The following is an 18585-nucleotide window of genomic DNA, read 5'->3' as shown; positions in this document are numbered from 1 at the left end:
AAAGATTAATTGATATTATCATTAATTATTTGAAATATAGTTTATATTGTAAATTCCTATATATGTTTCTATAAGGATATATATAATGCATTGCAGACTATACAGAAAACAGCTAGAGACTGAATCATGAAGCATTCTTTGTCACAACAATTTGTCACAACAAAGAGAAACTATGCATGCAAAGAACAGGTAAATGTATTACTATCAATGATTCACTATGAATCAGATTTAAACACTCATCTCACATAACTTTTATTTCTAAGAACTAGCCGTTATAATTAACAGTAAGTGTATGCCATCATTACTTGACAAGTAATTCAAACATTCTGATAAATGTGTTTGGCTTTTATTGTCAAGTTAATGTTTAAGTGAAATGCTTTGATTCTATCATCATGAGAACTACTATAATGAAAGTTTTATAAATGCCTTTGACTTATACTTTTAAAGGAATTTTTAAGTATTTGAAATCATTTTTGAATTTTTAAGGAAGTTAGTGGCATGTAAGTAGTATTTCCTCCAGACTGAATACTCAAATATTCTTTTTCAGGTCCTTTATATTTGGAACTAATTGAGATGTACAGAAAAGTTATAAGAGTTTTCACTTTAGGAGAAGGAAGGGATCAGGCTACACAAGCTTGCAAAATTTAACGTATGGTAGCATCCTAGGAGTGAACAACTTGAAGACCTTCCTTACTTGTCAGCCTTTACAGATGACCACCTAGTATTCCCAAGGTTAACAGACGGTAGAGAACAACTGAGAAACAGACATAATTAAAGAATGTGTGCCACCCATATTCTCCATCATTCATTTCATTCATTTTCTTTCATTAAAATATGTTTCTAAATTGTTTCAAAAGCACTTTGCTAAGTAATAATATTCTTTTTGATTTCACACTTTTGAGAAACATATTTTAGATATGTTTATGCACTGTGCTGCTTTAAAAGAAAATTAAAGTAAGATACATTAATTGGCCCTGCTTCATGAAACATCAAGATACAAAACATCCTTTTTCATTCCTCTTTGTGTTTCTGTAGAGGCCAGGCTAAGAAAATTATTTGCTTTCATCAAAGCCTTAATAAGTGAAGGGCAGAGACTCAGCCTGGCATGGGACTGCAGAGAGACTATTCCTAACAAATGTACTCATTCTTACTTGAACAGACAATGAATGATTTAACTAGTTAGATACATGGTCCAAGACTCCCCATAATCAGATATTATTTGTATTTTCAAAGAACAAGTAAAGGTATTTAATAGAAATCCCTGCACCAAATCCCTTTGTAATTTCCAGAACAGAATAAATATATAAAATGAAGCATTTTCATGTTTAAATCTATATTCTCATCCTTAAAACATCTCTATTAAGGTAGCAGATTTGAATTGATACCATTCAAGAGTTTTAAAAAAGTATGAAATCTTTAAGCTGAGAAACATTCCTAAATAGTAGATCCTTTAAATATTATTGAACTTTATTTAAAAACTTATAAGGAGAAATAATAATTGCTTTATATAACCAGTAATACCATTTTAGCATTTGATGAAGATGTTAATTTATGGTTGGTTAGCAGTTGATGGCTGTCATTAGTTTTTCAGTTTGGTCCACATTCGAAATCTATTTTTCTTTTTTCTTTTAATCTGCCACAATTATATAAAGATATGGTTATGTTTTATCGAAAATATATCATTCTGCTATAGCATTTCAAATTATTCACAGATCATAGTTCTTATATGTGCATATATGAATTTAAAAATACAGCAATAAAATGCTTGAAACAGATCATAAATTTGCTTCATTTTTTATTACATCTCTGAATCAGGTTGAGACGACAAGGGCAACTATGGTCTTTGGGAAAGAATTAACTCTTTCTCAAGCTGGGAAGCAGAGTGATATCCATTGTGCATAATTAGAGCCAACTCTCTATCAAAGCATTCTGGATATTTTGACTTGTAAGATAGGCTTGTCCATGTTGTATGGGGGTTTGGGAATAGCTCTTTCTCTTTACAGGCTAACCATTTCCCTTCTAAAGCTCTCTAAGCTGTATTTCTGTATTACCCGAATTCAAGAACATAAGAGAATTGGGAGGCGCGGAGGGAGACGGAGGGGGGGGAGAGGGGGGGAGACTGAGAGACACAGAGAGAGAGAGAGAGAGAGAGAGAGAGAGAGAGAGAGAGAGAGAGAGAGAGAGAGAGAGAGAGAGAGAGAGAGAGAGAGAGAGAGAGAGAGGTGCATGCACACACGTTCAAAGGTACCTCATTATTTTACAACAGCCCGGAAAAGTCTCTTGGATCATATTAAGATGAATGATTTACACAAGTAATTTAGGATGGTAGAATTTAACCCAAATCAGCATCGGGAAAGGCAAGTAAAGAGTGCCCCTGCCTTGTGAGCAAGCAAGAGTTCTGTGGGGTTTTAAACTAGGGCCTTTTTCAGAATTCTCGGGTTTGACTTAGCTGTGTCCCTCCACCCTGAAGCATGGTAGCTATGTGTAGATCTATCTATCCTTCAGGAAGGGTGCAGGGCCCAGAATCCTAATGACGACCCCTCCCCTGGAAGAGTTGAAGGCAGAGCCGCTGAAAACTTGGAAGTCGAATCGCAATCGCGTCTATTAGAGAACCCAGGGAGAAGGGGAGTTGTACGGCAAGGGTCCTGAGTCTCTCTCGGGAAGTATTCGGTGAGGCCCCGCGTTGTAAAACCCGCCTCCGGGCTTGTCTACAACCCGGGGAAGGTGGGTGGGGTGGAGGACCACCCCCTGGTCCCGGGTGTCTATTAGGTGACCCCAGCAAAGACTTGGCCAGAACTTGGACCGAACAGGCTCCCGGACCTCCCGCACAGACTGCAGAGCCCCGCTCTCCAGTACACACACCAGTCAACAAGAACCAGAGATCTGGTCCAGCGAAAAGGACTCATCCTGAAAGTTTGGGTGGTTGTTGCTGTTTTTCCTTTTACTTTAGAACCGAAGTTGTTGTCTCCTGGTTTTCCCTCCAACTGTGTCTAACGTGTGATTTAAATCGCCCAGTTTAAATCAACCTGCAGCTCATTGGCTTGGCCGATTCAGGGGCATTAGAGTTATAAATGCCAATGCAGAGCGTCAGGGAGATAGGCTCAATTATGTTTTGCCCACACAACAATTTTTTTAAAGTTAATTGATGTAAAGTTGCTTGGCATGTGGATAATTTAGTCTGACCTGCATTTTAATTAAAAGAAAACTTATTTATGTTTCTTCTGTTTAGGTTTTGCGATTTAATTTTGTGTGGAGGCACCGTTGTGGAGTTCGCTCCCCTCTCCACACCCTATACCCCTGAATCACGTTCTCATTAAAAGGTTTGACTAAGGAGCCTTGGCTGACCAGGATTCATTACCTCCCGCGGTCCATCCAGGAACACTTGCAGAGCTCCGATCTCCTCTCTGTCCCTTGCTCCATTGGGCAGAGCCGCCACAATTTGCTGCGAGACAGGGAAAGTGAACTCTCATCATTATTTTTCAGTCTGGGGAGTGTATTATCCCTTTTCCTAGTGGTAATTAGTTACCATAGCATCTAATACGTAAATGTGCCCAGAGCACACCATTAACAGTTAAACGGAGGATTCAATTTAACACATGATTATATCTTTCATAAGTCATTACATTGGAAAAGTCAATGCCATTCATTCTAGACTAATCATGGGGCCGGGGTCCTATAGCAAGGGTCAGTTCTAGTGTCCAAGACCAAAAGGGGTGTAGCAAAGGGAATTTCTGGAGAAATTTTCCAGAACACAAGGTTTTAGAGTATAGGACTGCAGAGTGGAGGGGGCATCACAGTTTCACACACACACACACACACACACACACACACACACACACACACACACACACACACACCATACAGAAAGAGTAGAAGGGGTAACTAGAGAAAATTTTCGAGATGATCATTGACTACTAGTCATCAGCTGAAGCTTCTATCAGTGCCCAGCGTCAAACTAGCCACAAGACATAAGTGAGAACAGAAAGGCAGGTGGGACTCAGCCTTCACACTTGGCCTCACCTGCACTCTAAGCTCCGGAATCCCAGAAATGGGCTGGTAAGGCACTTGTGGGAGAAGCTCCCAATGTAGGCACAGTGGGTGCCAGAACAGGCCCAGGTGAGGCCCTTCTACCCTGGCAAGCCCTGGAGCCCTGAGGTCTTCTTGGGTGAGGGTGTCTGCTCTTCTCCAAGAGAATTTACCTAATATCACTGGAAACTTATGGTCCTCAGACTCCCTGACCACGTGGGCTTATTTGTGGCTAGACAACCCCACACAGCTGTGGGAAAAGATTCTAGGGAAAAGATTCTAGACTAAAACTTTGGAAGAAAAGTCACCCAAGGAAGTTGTTGGCAAGGAAAGAGGGCTCTCTCCACCCATTGTTTTCCTTCAAACGTTGGTGTTGAAGAAACGTTGCAAAGGTTAAGAGGAGGGCCTAAAAAATAGAATCCAAAGATCTTTCTCCTGTTTTTCAGATTCTCATGCTATTCTTAAAATCACAAACACACCCCCTTTTGGCTCTGGACAGGTTTTTTGTTTTCTGAAATCACTAAAATAAAACACATAACATTAACCTTGGTGCACTCAAGTTAGTGATACCTGTTCACCTGCTATTTTAACTTATTATCCCCATTCTCCTCCTGTGCCCACCCCCATCCATTTCATGTTTGTTCAGGCAGAAGCTGGGAGGCTGTGACTAAAAGGTAAGGGGGGAGTGGGAGATGAGCATTTCTTTATTCTTGAAGTTCAGGATTTGTTATTCTGTCCAATTTTTAAGAAGAGTTGAACAGCACAGAGGTTGTAGAGAAGTATTCCAAAGTAGTTTTCTTAATAAGTAGAAATATTTAGGAGTAAATCCTGCAACAAATGTGTCCCCTATGATGTGTATATACAAAAGGAGGAAAAATTCTACTGGTGGTGGCTGTGGCTAATTCCTAATCAGAATGATGGACAGCAGGGCCAGAACAATACAAACTAATGGCTGTGTTGCTGATCACTTTACCCCTTGATTAAAGACACCCAATTATGGTGCAGAACAGTGTCGTAATTATGTTTCTTAATCACATCCAGGAGGTTTAATTGCCTTAACGATGTGTTTCATTAAATGAATTTAGGTATTATAGTCGACAGTTTTCATACACAGTTGTTTTCAAATTAACATAATATTAGACATCGTCATGGAAATTGTTTTAATAATCATAATTAGAAGCACCCAGGCTTTGTCTGGTAAATGCTGAGAGACTGGTCTCCTCCTGCCTGGGGGCTGCCCTGGTCTCTTTCCTTCTCTCTACCCCCACTCCTAGTCTGGGAGGGCTCCAGCTTCAAGGCCTTTTGCTGTTATGTTTTCTGAAAAGTTACAGGTTCTGATTAATCTTCTTTGATGCCAAGTGGAGCAGAAAATATCCTCCCTCACCCCCCACTAAGTTTGATGGCATTTAGGGATATCTTTATGAGCTGAAGCTATACAGACAAAAGTGCATTTAGCATACTGGGGACAGAAGAAACACTATACTTTCTTTACCAACACATCACCAACTCTATAGCCATCTCTAAAACCTCTACTCCAACACAAATCACATCTACATCTGAGGGCAATATAGAACTCCAAATAAAAGTAGATACATCATCCTGACAGAATCCAAGCCCAACGTAATCCAAACATCTAAAAATTTCACTAACAAGCAATGCCTACAGGAAGCCCTGGAAACTTCTATGAACATTATTTAAACTCTTATAATTGAACTTAGTCATTTCTTTTGTCACAAAACAGTAGACATCCACAATAAAATTAATGTTCTAAGAATGCAAATCCATCTCTTTTCCTTGGTCTTAAAGCATTTGAATATAGAAATTTTGATAAAAAAATTTAAGAAACTTTACCTACTTTGGCAGGCCCTGGAACTTAATCTAAGTCACACAAGTAGAAAAGAACTCCAGAGACAGCAAGGCCTTGTAAGGCCATGACAGAGCTGGAAGCTCTGGACCTCTTCTGCATCCTCCCACTGACCCCTGTCACCTCTCCTTCCATGGCCTGGCTCAGCTGAAGATCTTTTTGAAAGTAAGTAAGTAAATGAAGACTACCCCTGATTTGCATCCCTGCCCTACCTTCTCTGAAACTCCTTTCTTTTTTGTTACCTTTCAACAAAGAGGTGATTGCTCTTTCCACAAAGCACAGCATAATAAAAATGTTTGATCAAAATATTTTAATAAAGATTCTTTCTGACATAGATACACATACAAATGGTCATACATAGCTGTCATAGTCTGATTGGCCTATTTAATATATATGTATATATCATTCTTTACACATCCAAACCCCACCAATAGATCCATCACAACTCCCAACTCACCATCCAACTTGACAAATTGAATTTGTAGTATCTGCAAGGAGTGGAAAATAGCAGGACTGCATTTTTTTTAAAAAAAAGTTTTCTTGATTTTTTTAAATAGGATGGAAAGGCAGACAAACAGCCATGCAAACTAAAACTGAAAGCTCACTTTGGGTAAATAGCTTCTTGCTCTTCCTTAGTTTTATTTTTTATTTATTTTAAATTTTTATTTTTTTAAAAAAATAACAAAGAATTTCACACCATAAGCAAATCAAACCAGTCTTTTAACTTAAATAATTCTCCACAGTTAAAATAACTTATATATGTACATATATATTAAAAGCAATTAAATTAGACCTTTACAAATGCACAGCACAGCCTGGAAAAAAATATTTGCTTAGCTCATTCTTACTTAGGATCTATTGCTGTGATGTTTTACACTTTTGGAATGCAAAGAAGTCCCTTTTCAAAATAGAGCTCAATTCATCCATCAATTAAGAATACACCTTTCCTGTAATTTTTGGACTGAAGCAATTTATTAAAGCTCAATTTAAATACAGGGATGATGCAACTGAAAATATCCAGGTGATCTTTCAAAAACTTAAGCAGCTCAGATACATCAATATTTGTCTTCATATTTGTTGGCAAATAAACCTTTAAACACTTGGCACGCAGTATAAGTTAATCTATAAAACAGAATTTTAGAGGCATTAAAAAAAACTGCACATAGGACCCATGACCTTAACACATGATAAATACCGTTGATGTGGAAGGATCATAGAAGAATAACAAATAAATACCATGAATCATTAATACATCATTGCAGAGTATAAAGTAACAAGGTGCACATAAATATATCTAAATGCAATTCTTTCAGCCACAGTCAGTTGTGTTTATATCACTCTCGCCAAAACTTTGAGCGTCTTCACTGGAATAAAGTTCAGAGACAATAAAAAATACAAGTCTTTCATAGCAACATGTCTCTCTGTGTGTTTCCCACCCCCCTCCCCGCTTAAATAAGTCTACATTTCAAGTTTTCCTCCTGGCTCAGAATCAAAATTCATTTTTCAAGTGCCCTTTCTGATTTGTCTGAATGAATATTCTGTTCCCCCTGCCTTCCAACCCAGGACTCCTCCTGTCCCCTTCAGTGCTAGGATTGGCATTTTGTCATTCAATACTCCCCACACTTAATAACGAGCAGTACAGTACTTCTCGAACTTATTTTTCACCTTGAAGGAAGACTTTTGCTTCCTGGCGGTCTAGGCTGCCACCAAAGTTGTCACTTTGCTGAGAGAAACCACCACCACCACCACCACACAAAAAAAAGAGATCCGCACTCCATCCCAAACTCTAATTCCCTCCTCCCACCCTCCCCACCCACCGAGATGCTGAGGATGTCACGGCTTGAAAGTCCAATTTGTCTCAGATACTTTTCAGTTCTTGCCTCTGCTTTGTTTGTCCTGCAACTGTTTAAAAAAAAAAAAAAGAAAGAAAGCAAAACTAAGAGAGGACCAAAAGAAAGGACGGGGAGCAGCTTGTTGCTTTCCTCTAGCTTTTGGGTCGGTCTGATGTTTGGTGGTTGTATTGGTGTTTTTGTGTTTCTGGGGTGTGTTTAAGGCTTCTCCGTGCACTGTTTGCAGAGGCTGGAGGAGACGCTGTTGAACAGAGCGCACTTCTCCGGGCAGGAGGCGGCCGGGGGCAGCCCCGCGCTGAACGGGTAACCGGCCGCCTGCTCGTAGGCGCCGAGCGCGGGGTGCAGGGCAGCGGCCGCCGCCGCCGCCGCCGCGGAGCTAGGCAGGGAGGCGGCAGAGATGGCCTGGCCCTGATTGAGATAGGCGACCAGGCGCCTCATCTCCTCCAGGGCCTGCGCCTGCATGAGGATGTAGTTCTTGGCGAGCAGCAGCGTGGCGATCTTGGAGAGCTTTCGCACCGAGGGGCTGTGCGCGTAGGGGATCACGGCGCGCAGCTCGTCCAGCGCGTCGTTCAGGTCGTGCATCCGCCGGCGCTCCCGGGCGTTGATGTTCAGTCGCAGGGCCTTTTGCTCTTTGGATTTCTTGCTACTCCCTCCGCCTCCACCGCCACCGCCACAGCCGCCGCCGCCGCCGCCGCTGCCGCCGCTGACCCCTCCGCCCGGGCCCCCCGGGGGGACGCTGGCGCCCCCGTGGAGGTGGGCGTTGGAGCAGCCCTCGGCCGCCTTGACCCCGACGCCTCCCGCGCCCGGGGAAGCCCGTGGATCGGCGCCTCCCGCCCGCAGCACCAGCTCGCAGCGGCTGTCGCTGTCGTCGTCGGGGCTCTGCTCGCCGCCGCTGCTCTCAGCCACCACCGAGCCTCGGCCCGCACTCTCGCCATACTTGAGGCACAGGGCAGCCCCGGCTGGCAGACTGCTTAGGCTAGGGTCACCCCCAACGCCAGCGGAGCCCACGATCAGCCCGGGGACACTCACCCCGCCGCCGCCGCCGCCGCCGCCTCCCGCGCCCCCGCCGCCGCCGCCGCCGCCGCCTCCTCCTCCAGGCGGCGGCAGCAGCAGCCCTGCCCCCTCGGGGTCAGCGGGATCGAAGCAGCCCAGGGGCGACGAGGAGGAGGACGCCGGCCGCTCCCGGGGCGGCGGGGCCAGGGACAAGTCCATGCCCGGGGGCGTGGAGCGGAAAGCCGCCTCCAAGCGCTTGGCCGTGGCGGCTCCCAGGCTCTTGTGCAGGAAGAGGTCGTCTTCGCTCGCGGCGGCCGCACCGAGGTGCAGCCCGCGCTCCATGGTCCGGTGCCGGCCGGCGTGTAGCCCGGGGCCGGCCGCCGCCGCCGCCGCCGCTGCTCCGGGCTCGGGAGTCAGGCGGTCCGGGAGACGCGCGCGAGCCGGGCTCGGGAGCTGGTGCGCGGGTGGGTCCCGGGGCTGCCGACAGCCCTCTCCCCTTCTTTCTTTTTCTTTTTCGCCTTCCCCCGCGCTCGCCGCCTCCTCTTCTTCTTCTTCTTCGTCTCCAGCCGATGGTGCTGGCTGCTGGGGCTCACCATGGGCCGCGGCCCCGCATGGTGGGAGGGTGGGCGCGCAGGGAGTGGAGCCGCCGCCGCCGCCGGAGCCGCCGCCGCCGCCGCCGCCGCTCTGAGCCCCGCCGCGCGCCTCCGCTTCGCACCGTTTATCTTGCTCCGATTCACCTTCAAGAGATTTCCGGACCCATCAAGCAGCCGCCGCCACAGACGGGGGAGTCTTTTACATCATTATCTCTGAGTAGGTTATTATGAAGAAGACTTGCCTGTTGGGATAGCGCTTTCTACCCAATCAGGTTAACGTTTTAATTAATAGGATTAAAACGGTAACAAACAATCGCAGGCGCTATCTGGCCGCGAGTCTGAATAGTTTCATTTCCCAGGTCTGAAGACAGGCAGCAGCTAGCGCTTTATAAAAGGCGCCTGCTCCATTATTCTGCCTGCCATCTGTATACACAGCCTAGCGCATATGTTTGCAAGGCGCTGGGTCCTGTTAGTAACCCAACAACTGCCTTTAGCTTGACATGTGTGGCGACTTTCACTCATCAATGAGCACACTAAAAGCCCTACTTAGAGCCGAGGATGTTCTTTGCTCCTTCAGCAAATTGGAGATCGGCGGCGAAGCCTGGGAGTCCCGTGGAAAGCAGACGTCCCCACCCACCGCACCCCACCCCCCAGTCCCCGTCCCTCACCACTGCTGTCTCAGCTTGTGCTAAATTACCCTTCCGGGCGAGAATTTATACTCCACCCCTGTTCGTGGGGTCTGGATTGGAGATGGGACTTGGGGTGGGGGAAGGGGAACAGTAGTGTCCCAGCTGGCTTGCCCCCCGCGTTTACTCTAGATTTTTTCAGCTGGTAAGAGAGCAAAGCAATTCGCTCCCCTTCCCCACCCCCTCCCACCCCTGCCCATTTTCCACACTCTGCCACTGCCCATTTCCTACCCGGCTGAGAAAAATGAAATGAAAAGAAAGAAAGAAAAGGAGAAAAGAAAAAAAGAAAGAAAGAAAGAAAGAAAGAAAGAAAGAAAGAAAGAAAGAAAGAAAGAAAGGAAGGAAGGAAGGAAGGAAGGAAGGAAGGAAAGAACTGAAGAGCAAGTTGCTTATGCAGCGCATTTGATTTGAAATAAAAAGAAGGAAAGGAATGGGATCGGGCGCTTCCCCCCCCCCCAGTGGATTCCCAAATAAATGATTATGAGATACACGATTCCTGCACGGAAGAAACTGGCATCTCAAACTTTCCGAAAAATCCAGTTGATTCCAGGAAGAGCCAATAGCAAGAGTCAAATCCTTTCATAGTCCAAGTGGGGGCATTTGTGCATATTTATTTAGCCAGAAACCAAACCATCTCAGTCAGGAGGACGTTTAGGGACATCTGGACCTGCCTGCGTTTCTTTTCTCTTGGAGGATTAAAGGTTAAGAACGATGAAAGCCAGTATTCCTCTCTGGATGGAAAACTGTCCGTGTGGCCCTTGGTGGCTGAGAACACGTGGCATTTAGCAGCTGGTTTCCATCCTTGTGACAAAAGTGAAAACACGATTCCCCAACACCTCCAGTAATTCTTTCCTCCATGGCAGAATTTCGGAAGGCTGTGCGGTTTGGTTGGGGTTTCTCTGGTTTCATTAAAAACCTTTTAATTGTGGCTTTCAGACTTGGCCCCAGGTGTTGGACTCTTTTCATTACATTTTGCACTAATGTGATGAAATTCTAATTCTCTCCTTACCATATGGTTAAATTTCCCCACTGAGAATTAGTTGAAAAAGGAGAAATAATCTATTAATCTCTGTAATAGATTCACAAATGAGGTTCACCATAGAACCTGTGTTTGAATGGTAATATCAGAACAGTTGGGCACCTTATTTCATAAAGGGTGAAGGCTGCCTCAAAATGTCTGCCTCTTCACCTGGAAAGGGACCCAGAGCTCTCTCTCCAAAAATAATTGCCTGAGATCCAATCTCCAGGGGGCAGAAGAAAAAAAAAAACATGCAGTCGGCCTCCCCCACCAAGGCTCCTTTGGCTCTACTGGAACTGAATGATTGAGCTAGAGCAGAAGGGCCGGCGGAGGCTCCAGGGCCTGAGACTCAGGCCTGCCCGGGAAGGCTGGTCCTACCCTGGAGTCGTTAGGGATTGAAAGGCATGCAGGTGGCCCCTCACTCCCAATTTGCTCCCTCCTTTTCTCCCTGGGTCCTAGCGGCTGTTAACCTCTCCCTTTATGAAGATGCGGACACTAGTGTTGATATTTTCTCCTCCAATTTAGCAGCTTTGTTTTCACTGAGATCATACTTAAGGCAGGTTTCCTATTCGATAGACGTAAGTTGGTTTTGAGTGCCCTGCGATATTAACACGCCAAATCCCTGAGTACTTATGGGAGGATTGAGGATTTGTGGGCTGGGTAACTCAATGAATCCTAATAATCTGATTCATTCTCCATGCAGCCTATCTCTGTGGTGGTTTGGAACTTTCTTTAGGCCCCCACAGTGGCCACTTGGAAGGATCTATTATTCCCGGGCCTGGTAGGTGGACAGGTTTAGCGGCTGGTAAGCCACCAGAGGGGCTGTGCTCTTTAAGGCTAGGACCTCAAAGGCGCTGCTTGCCTTGCCCAGCCAAACACCAGACCCTCCCCCACACCCAGTTTCCCCAGCAATCTGGTAACTCAGCATCCCTTCTTCCCCTCCTCCCCTCTCCCCCGGACAGCTTGGCGCACGCGCATTTTCTGATGCACTCCACCGTCCAAACATCTGGAATAAACTTGCTCAACTTTATTTCTCTGAGCCCGGTGCAACTCCCCCTCTTTCTTTTATGACTGAGCAAAATCCCCCTAGTCTTCCCGGAGGAAGAGGCTGCTTTCACAGGCGCTGGAAACTTTGCGTTGGGAAATGGCCGGAGAATTTATAGAAGCTCTAAACGCGGTCCTTATAACAACGTCGGGGAATGGTCTTTGAGGTTTATGCACTCGTAAACTTTTGCTGATTGCTTCGGGGGAAGTAGTCAGGCACTTAACACTGCATTTATCTTATAGGGCAATGAAAACACATCTGCCCGACGTCTCGTTACCTGGTTTAATCATCGCCAATCCTAAGGCACGGGCTTCCGTGCATTCCCTTCCCTTGCGTGGAACCCTGCAGTTTGGTTTCCCGCAGGGTCGGTCGCGGTTGTGACACTGATTGGGGAAGAATGTGCGCGTGAACTTTGTGCTGCCCGGTCGGGGCAGCGTCAGGGTTTCTGATAGAAAGCTTGTGTTGGAAAAGGCCAGAATAAAAGCTTGCTTATTGCAGGAGCTGGGACAGTAGGAGATCACCCCAGGAGAAGACTCCTGCCCCACAGATGACCCCTTAGAAGGGAAATCCTGATTCCGCGGGACTTTGAGTGACTAAAGCAGTTGAGAGGCGTCGGGTCCCCTTAGACCACAGCGTGGGGAGGGGGCGGCCACCAACGGGGGGACCCGCAGTCAGCTGATGGTCCTTGGCCCAGCAAAGCCCGCTGGAAAGCGAAGCATTTCCCCTCTCCTGCAGGGGAGGGAGTGGTTTTAGCAGAGGGTCGGACGGCGTCTGCTGACGCTCGGGGAGCACGTTGCGCCCCGCTGAGCTCAGGTTTGCTCTGGCTGCGAGGCACACACACCTACGACTTTGGAAGGTTTCTAAAATATTCCGCGGCAGCACCGCTTTGGAATTAGAGCAGGCAACTTCGAAGTAATTTTTAGGTCATAATTTTCTTAGCGATCATCCTCACAGGTGCTTGAAATGTGAAGTAAGAGCCCAGACAGGATCGGAGCGGAACACAATCTACCTTTAAAACGGGAAGCCCGTCCTTGCCGTGAATATCACTGTGTTCCACGGTCTGTTGCTTATCTTAGATTGGACGGGAGAAACTTGGATTTGGATATCTTTTGTGTTTTCTCTCTGAGAGAGAAGGATGTCCCGCGTGTTTCAACACATCCATTCTAGAACATTCTTTTAAAACTATAGAAACAAAGTTTGGCCAACATACCACCAACTTTAGTAGGGGAGCTGATCTGAGACTAGGAATTCTGCGGGCTGGAACAGTCCATCTCGGAAGGTCTCATCTGGAGAGGACAGAAGAGCCTCCTGTGAGCACGCCTCCGACAGCTCTGGGGGTGTGCAGTGCGTCTCTGAGGGTCTCTTTGGGGCGCACCAGGCGAGAATTCACGCAGGACCCAGCTCCCTTCCGCCGTTCCCCCAGGGAAGGAGCCTTGGCTCAGTTGTTTGCCCTGCCAAGGCTTTGACCTTGAAGTTGTATTTGCCTCGCCCACCCTGCGTTCTCTGGGAGGCCACGGAGTCAGCTTAAAAATCCGTGTAGCCCAGACCACTCGGTGTAAGATTCAAGGTTAGATAAAGCAAGGATTTGCTTGGCCGCCCAGAGGTTCACATTCATTCAGTCCTCTACCCCCCACTCCGTCATTTTGGGAGTCCTTTTGTTCAGGGTATGTATATTTTCACTCTCTCCAGAGCTCTCTGGGGAGGAAGACTCAGATTCCACGTTTGTCTGGGGACAAAGGAGACCACCAACCAGGAGGACCAGAGACTAGCTCGAACTGGAACCCTACCCAGCCCTCCATTCCCCAACCCAAGAATCCAAATCTTGTCGTTCCTCCTACTTGCTTGGTAATTGATTCTAGAGGCTTCCACCGTGGAAAAGTTTTTAATGAAGGTCCTGCTTTTCTTAACCTATTTTAAAGAAAAGAGATCGGTTGTCGCTACTGTTTTGGGGGACAAAGGTAGCCTAAATTTGAACCGTCATTGAAAAGAAGCCCTCAGCCCCTGAAAAGTAGTTTATTTTCCTTAAAAAAAAAAAAATACAGATCTCTTGCAGTGCGTACAAACTGGTCTCCAGCCGGCTGCGAAAGGCTCACCTGTCTCCCGAAGGGATTTTTGTCTCTCGAATTTTGGTGACTTTTAAAGCCATGTGGCAATCAAATCATTTGGAGCCTGGTTGCCACTGATAAAAAACCAGAGAATGATGCAGATAAAATAGGAGGGAACTATGGAGTTTAGAGAATTGCCTTCCTTCCTTGGGACAAAGTACTGCGTTTAGTTGTCTTCCCTCAAGGACTGAAATGACGACCTTTTGGTGTTTGTGAGCTGAGTCTCTCCAGTAATCTAGTGTTCATAAAATATTGGGAGACGTTCGAAAAGACTGGTACAGTTAAAATTATTCGAACAACAAGAAAAATTATTCGAAATTAAATTCGAAAGTTAAAATTACTCCAGCACTTTTCGAGTTTTCACGAATAGGAACCGAAGTAAATTTGCGACTAAGTTTTGGGATTATTTTATTTTAGTTCTGTGATTAAAAACCCATAGCGCCATCTCCTGGCAATGGAGAGAATATCAATGCTGAACATGAAGTAACCAAATGGAAGATAAAAACTTTTATTTTACGTATTAAAAAAATATTTCAGTGACTACTTAAAAAGCATAAAATATTATGCTAACAATATGGATAATTGAAAATTTTCGACACAATCTTGGAGAAAAATTATTTGCAAATAGATGTTTTCACGTTGTATTTCATACACAGATTTTACATATTCAGCTATAGTTTTTATGTGGGGATTTATGACAAAAATTTAATTGATTAAAAACATATGAATTGGTAGAGGAAATTAAATCACAGTTACCTGCTAATTCGGAATTTGAACTATTCATGTGGTGCAAGATTATGAAACTTTGATACTTTTTAAAATTAGTAGACCAGTACAAAACCAATTCCTATTCAGATACATTCATCATCAAGACCTTTTTAATTAAAGTGTGAGTGTTTTCAGGAAAAAACCATTCAATTTGTTACTTTTTGTGGATGAGATCTATCACAGAAGGTTGAAAGGAGAATAATGTGAAACAATTCAGCAAAACAAATTCTCCTACTTGCCCATTGCATTTACCAATTAACATTGATAAGTAGGCTGTGAACTTTTCTCAATAACCCTTCACTTACCTTATATAATAATCTACTCACCATACAGTAATACAGAATGTCTCATTCGTATCACCAGAGGGTAGCTAATTTTCCAAAACTCAAGGGCACATAATAGAATCAGGGATACATGATGTTTTTTCAAATTAAGATTTCTTTTCCTGAAGCGTGAACATTTTCAAAAGGCTTACTCCCTTTTAAAAATAAGATTGTGATCCAGTCAAACTTAGAGATAAGGCAGGGCATATTGCTCAATGGAAGAGTGCTTGCTTAGCTACAAGATACCTAGGACTGCAAATCAACAAAGAAAACCTTAGCAATTATTCCCAATTGAAACATTTCTCATCTATGATTGCATACTATGATTGTATTTCAGGCCAGCTGCCTGGAATACAAATAAAAGTAGATATGCTTTTGGTAGTTTTTGTAGTGTACAAAATATTATGAATATCCTTCAAAATAGTAGATCAAACAGACAAACGTAAATGTCATTTCAGTTGAAAGATTAATTCTATTTGATTAATTAAAGTGAAAATCTATTAAGCCAAATATTTGGACTCATTTATTCTGTCAATGTAAGAGCTCCTGTTTGAAAGAAATTTGATTACATATAGGAGGAACTAGAAAAACAGATGGCAAGCTAGAGAGCTTTTCACAGTTAAAATCTGAAATTTAACATGGATACATTTGACACCTTCTCAAACATTTGTGATGAGGTCATTTGATCTATTTTAACAACCTAGTATTGTTGTAGATCATTGTATTAACGTATGCTTAGGAACCATTTAACTTGACTGTTCTGTTCATGTATTTGGCTGGAAACTACTGATTGAATTGTCCACTCAGAAAATATGGACACACATACACACATTTGTGCTATTATTTCTCAGTGTAGAAAGAAAAGCAACAGCTGGTGGCATTGTGACGAGAGAGTCTCAAGATATAAATAGCATCCTCTGATGAAATGCTCCATCTCCATAATCTGAAAGGGGCCTTTGCAATGCCATTAGGAAACAAATCAAGTTGTATGTCTAAGGTAACACTGCCATGTGGAGAATGGAACACTATGTGGGTGACAGGGAGACAGGATTTAAACTGATTTAAAGGAAACTGATTTAAACACTTCTGGGCTCATAAGTACCTGTAAATAATACTAATTAAAAACAAACAATTCTCACTGTTATTAGGGGCTAGAAGTTGAGATTTTACCAGAAATATTGTTTTGTAATCCATATACTTACTGTGAGTTTTTTGAATTGCTTTCCATCTTTTTAAGAATGAGACTCATGACAAAAGGGAAAGAAGAAAGGAAGGAAAGAAGGAAGATATGCAGAGAAGTAAGTGTGGAAATTGGAGGCCAAGGAATGCATTTATTTTATGTAGGATACGTAGGAAGCACTTGTCTCACAAAGTTAGTCTGTGTTTTCTTTGAAAAGAAGTTCATTAATTGTGATTTTCACATATGGAAGGCCTGAATGTACTACTCTGTAACTTGTTTCACAAAATATAAAAATAAATATAGTAGAAATAGAGACCCACAACAGAGTAACTATAATATTCAGCAATTACCTTGATCCTATTTTTCTCCAGAAGGAAAATGTATCTACTAATGTATTAATCTTCCCTGATAACCTCAGGATCGTCATCAACTAAGACGGTGAAAACTTTTTATACTAAAATGATATTTAAATTTAATGTTAACACTGTTTTATGCTTCTTTGGCCTAGATTATGCTCAGTAACCTTCCACCTGATAATTTAGTGTGAATCTTTTATTGGTTTTACTCTATCACAACCTGCAGGTGATGCAGATTTGAGAGCACTTAACACTGCTTGAGCCATATGGAAGTCATAGGAGCAGAAGACATGGTTTCTCTGAATTGTCCTCTTATTTAAATTTTTAAAAAGTAGCCATGTGTAGGAGTTCCAATTCCACAAGTCAGTCTATGAGTACAATGCATCTTGATCAGTGTCACCCTGCCATCATACTTTCCCATTGTTCCCCTTCTCATCCCTATCCCCCCCAGTTATGTAGTTCCATTTCTGTGTACTGTACACTGAGTGTGATGACTGTATTTGCCCACCCTCTCTCCATCCATTTGTGTGTCCCTTCCCCCTAAAAGAAATGTGTTTCAGCTTCCTTTTTGTTAGACAGTTTGTTAGTTGTTCAGAATTTTTAATTTAAAGTTAGACTCCAGTGACTATGCCCAAATCTACCTCTCTCGATTGTTAAGAATAATTCTTTTGCCTACTGAGGAGTGCTTGTGCGCTTGTTGCTGTCATACATAAGTAATTTTGTCTCTAGTCTGTTATGATGTAGTGGCAATAATGAGACTTAAGTACTCTTAACTGGCAGATAGAGAGTTGTCATGGAGTTTTCTCAAGTCTGTTTTTACTCACATTCTACCATGTGTTGCTCTGGCAAAAAGTCTATTATGTTTACAGATGTGTGGGACATACTTTTCAGTTTAGTAACATTTTTAAAATACATGATTATATCATTTTTCTCTTTTTCTTCTAGACCATTAGAATTAAATCTTTACAGATCCAGATCTGTCACCAGTCTTAGCATGATGTATGTTTCTTCCCATGTCTGTATGCATTGGCGCTATTTTTATTTCCATTGTGCATGGTCAGTCAGTTTTGAATTCAGCAGACAGTACTCACTTCAAGGAAGCTAATTCAAATTAATTTGATAATGAAAGATTTTTGGAAACAATATATGTCATAGTCTAAATTTGTTAGACATCATGCCTTTTAACCAACCATTAATTTAGTTATTTTTATCAAGGAAGATAATCATGTTTGTCTGAAAGTTTTCTTTTAAACCTTGGCTATGTATTGTCCCACATGTCATCATTCTGTAAGTTCTGATAAAAATTTTTATTTAGATTTCATTTTGTTTAAATAGAATCAAAGTTAAATCAAGCCTAGGATCAAAGTTATATCATATTATCTGAGGACTGATAAATACATTTAAAGGAAACTATAACATTACTGTTTACAGAGATGTAGAGACTAAGAAAAGGCTTTCCTAAGCAAGGTAAAATTCAAGTTGTCATAAAGGAAAAGATGGACATATAGCAATAACAGAGATGAATATAGAAATTCTTGTTTTGCAAAGAAAAAAAAACCATAAAGTCAAAACAATTTGTGAATGGCAGACTTGGTAAAAACAATTGCATCAAACATACAAAGAGTTTCTTCAAAGCAACAAGAAGCCATGTAATAAAAACATGGGAAGATCATAATTTACTCTGGCAGTGGACAGAAGAAATATTGATGTCCAAAATGAAATAAAAACATTCAGAATCACTAATTTAAAAAAGAAAATATAAATTCAAGTAAGTTTTA

General features: G+C 43.1%; 1 protein-coding gene across 1 annotated transcript; it reads right to left on the bottom strand.

Moving 5' to 3' along the window:
• Positions 1–6204: 6204 nt before the first annotated feature.
• Positions 6205–9945, bottom strand: Bhlhe22 (basic helix-loop-helix family member e22). The gene has a single exon (XM_069990810.1). It carries the CDS (start codon positions 9073–9075, stop codon positions 7939–7941), a length of 1137 nt encoding a protein of 378 aa, XP_069846911.1. The 5' UTR covers positions 9076–9945; the 3' UTR covers positions 6205–7938.
• Between the last annotated feature and the right edge of the window lie 8640 nt (positions 9946–18585).

The sequence above is a fragment of the Dipodomys merriami genome, unplaced genomic scaffold, assembly GCF_024711535.1.
Source record: "Dipodomys merriami isolate MVZ:Mamm:240054 unplaced genomic scaffold, mDipMer1.0.p SCAF_4, whole genome shotgun sequence".
NCBI classification, from domain to species: domain Eukaryota; kingdom Metazoa; phylum Chordata; class Mammalia; order Rodentia; family Heteromyidae; genus Dipodomys; species Dipodomys merriami.
The sequence above is the reverse complement of the archived record's forward strand: the minus strand, read 5'-3'. Positions and strand labels throughout refer to the sequence as shown.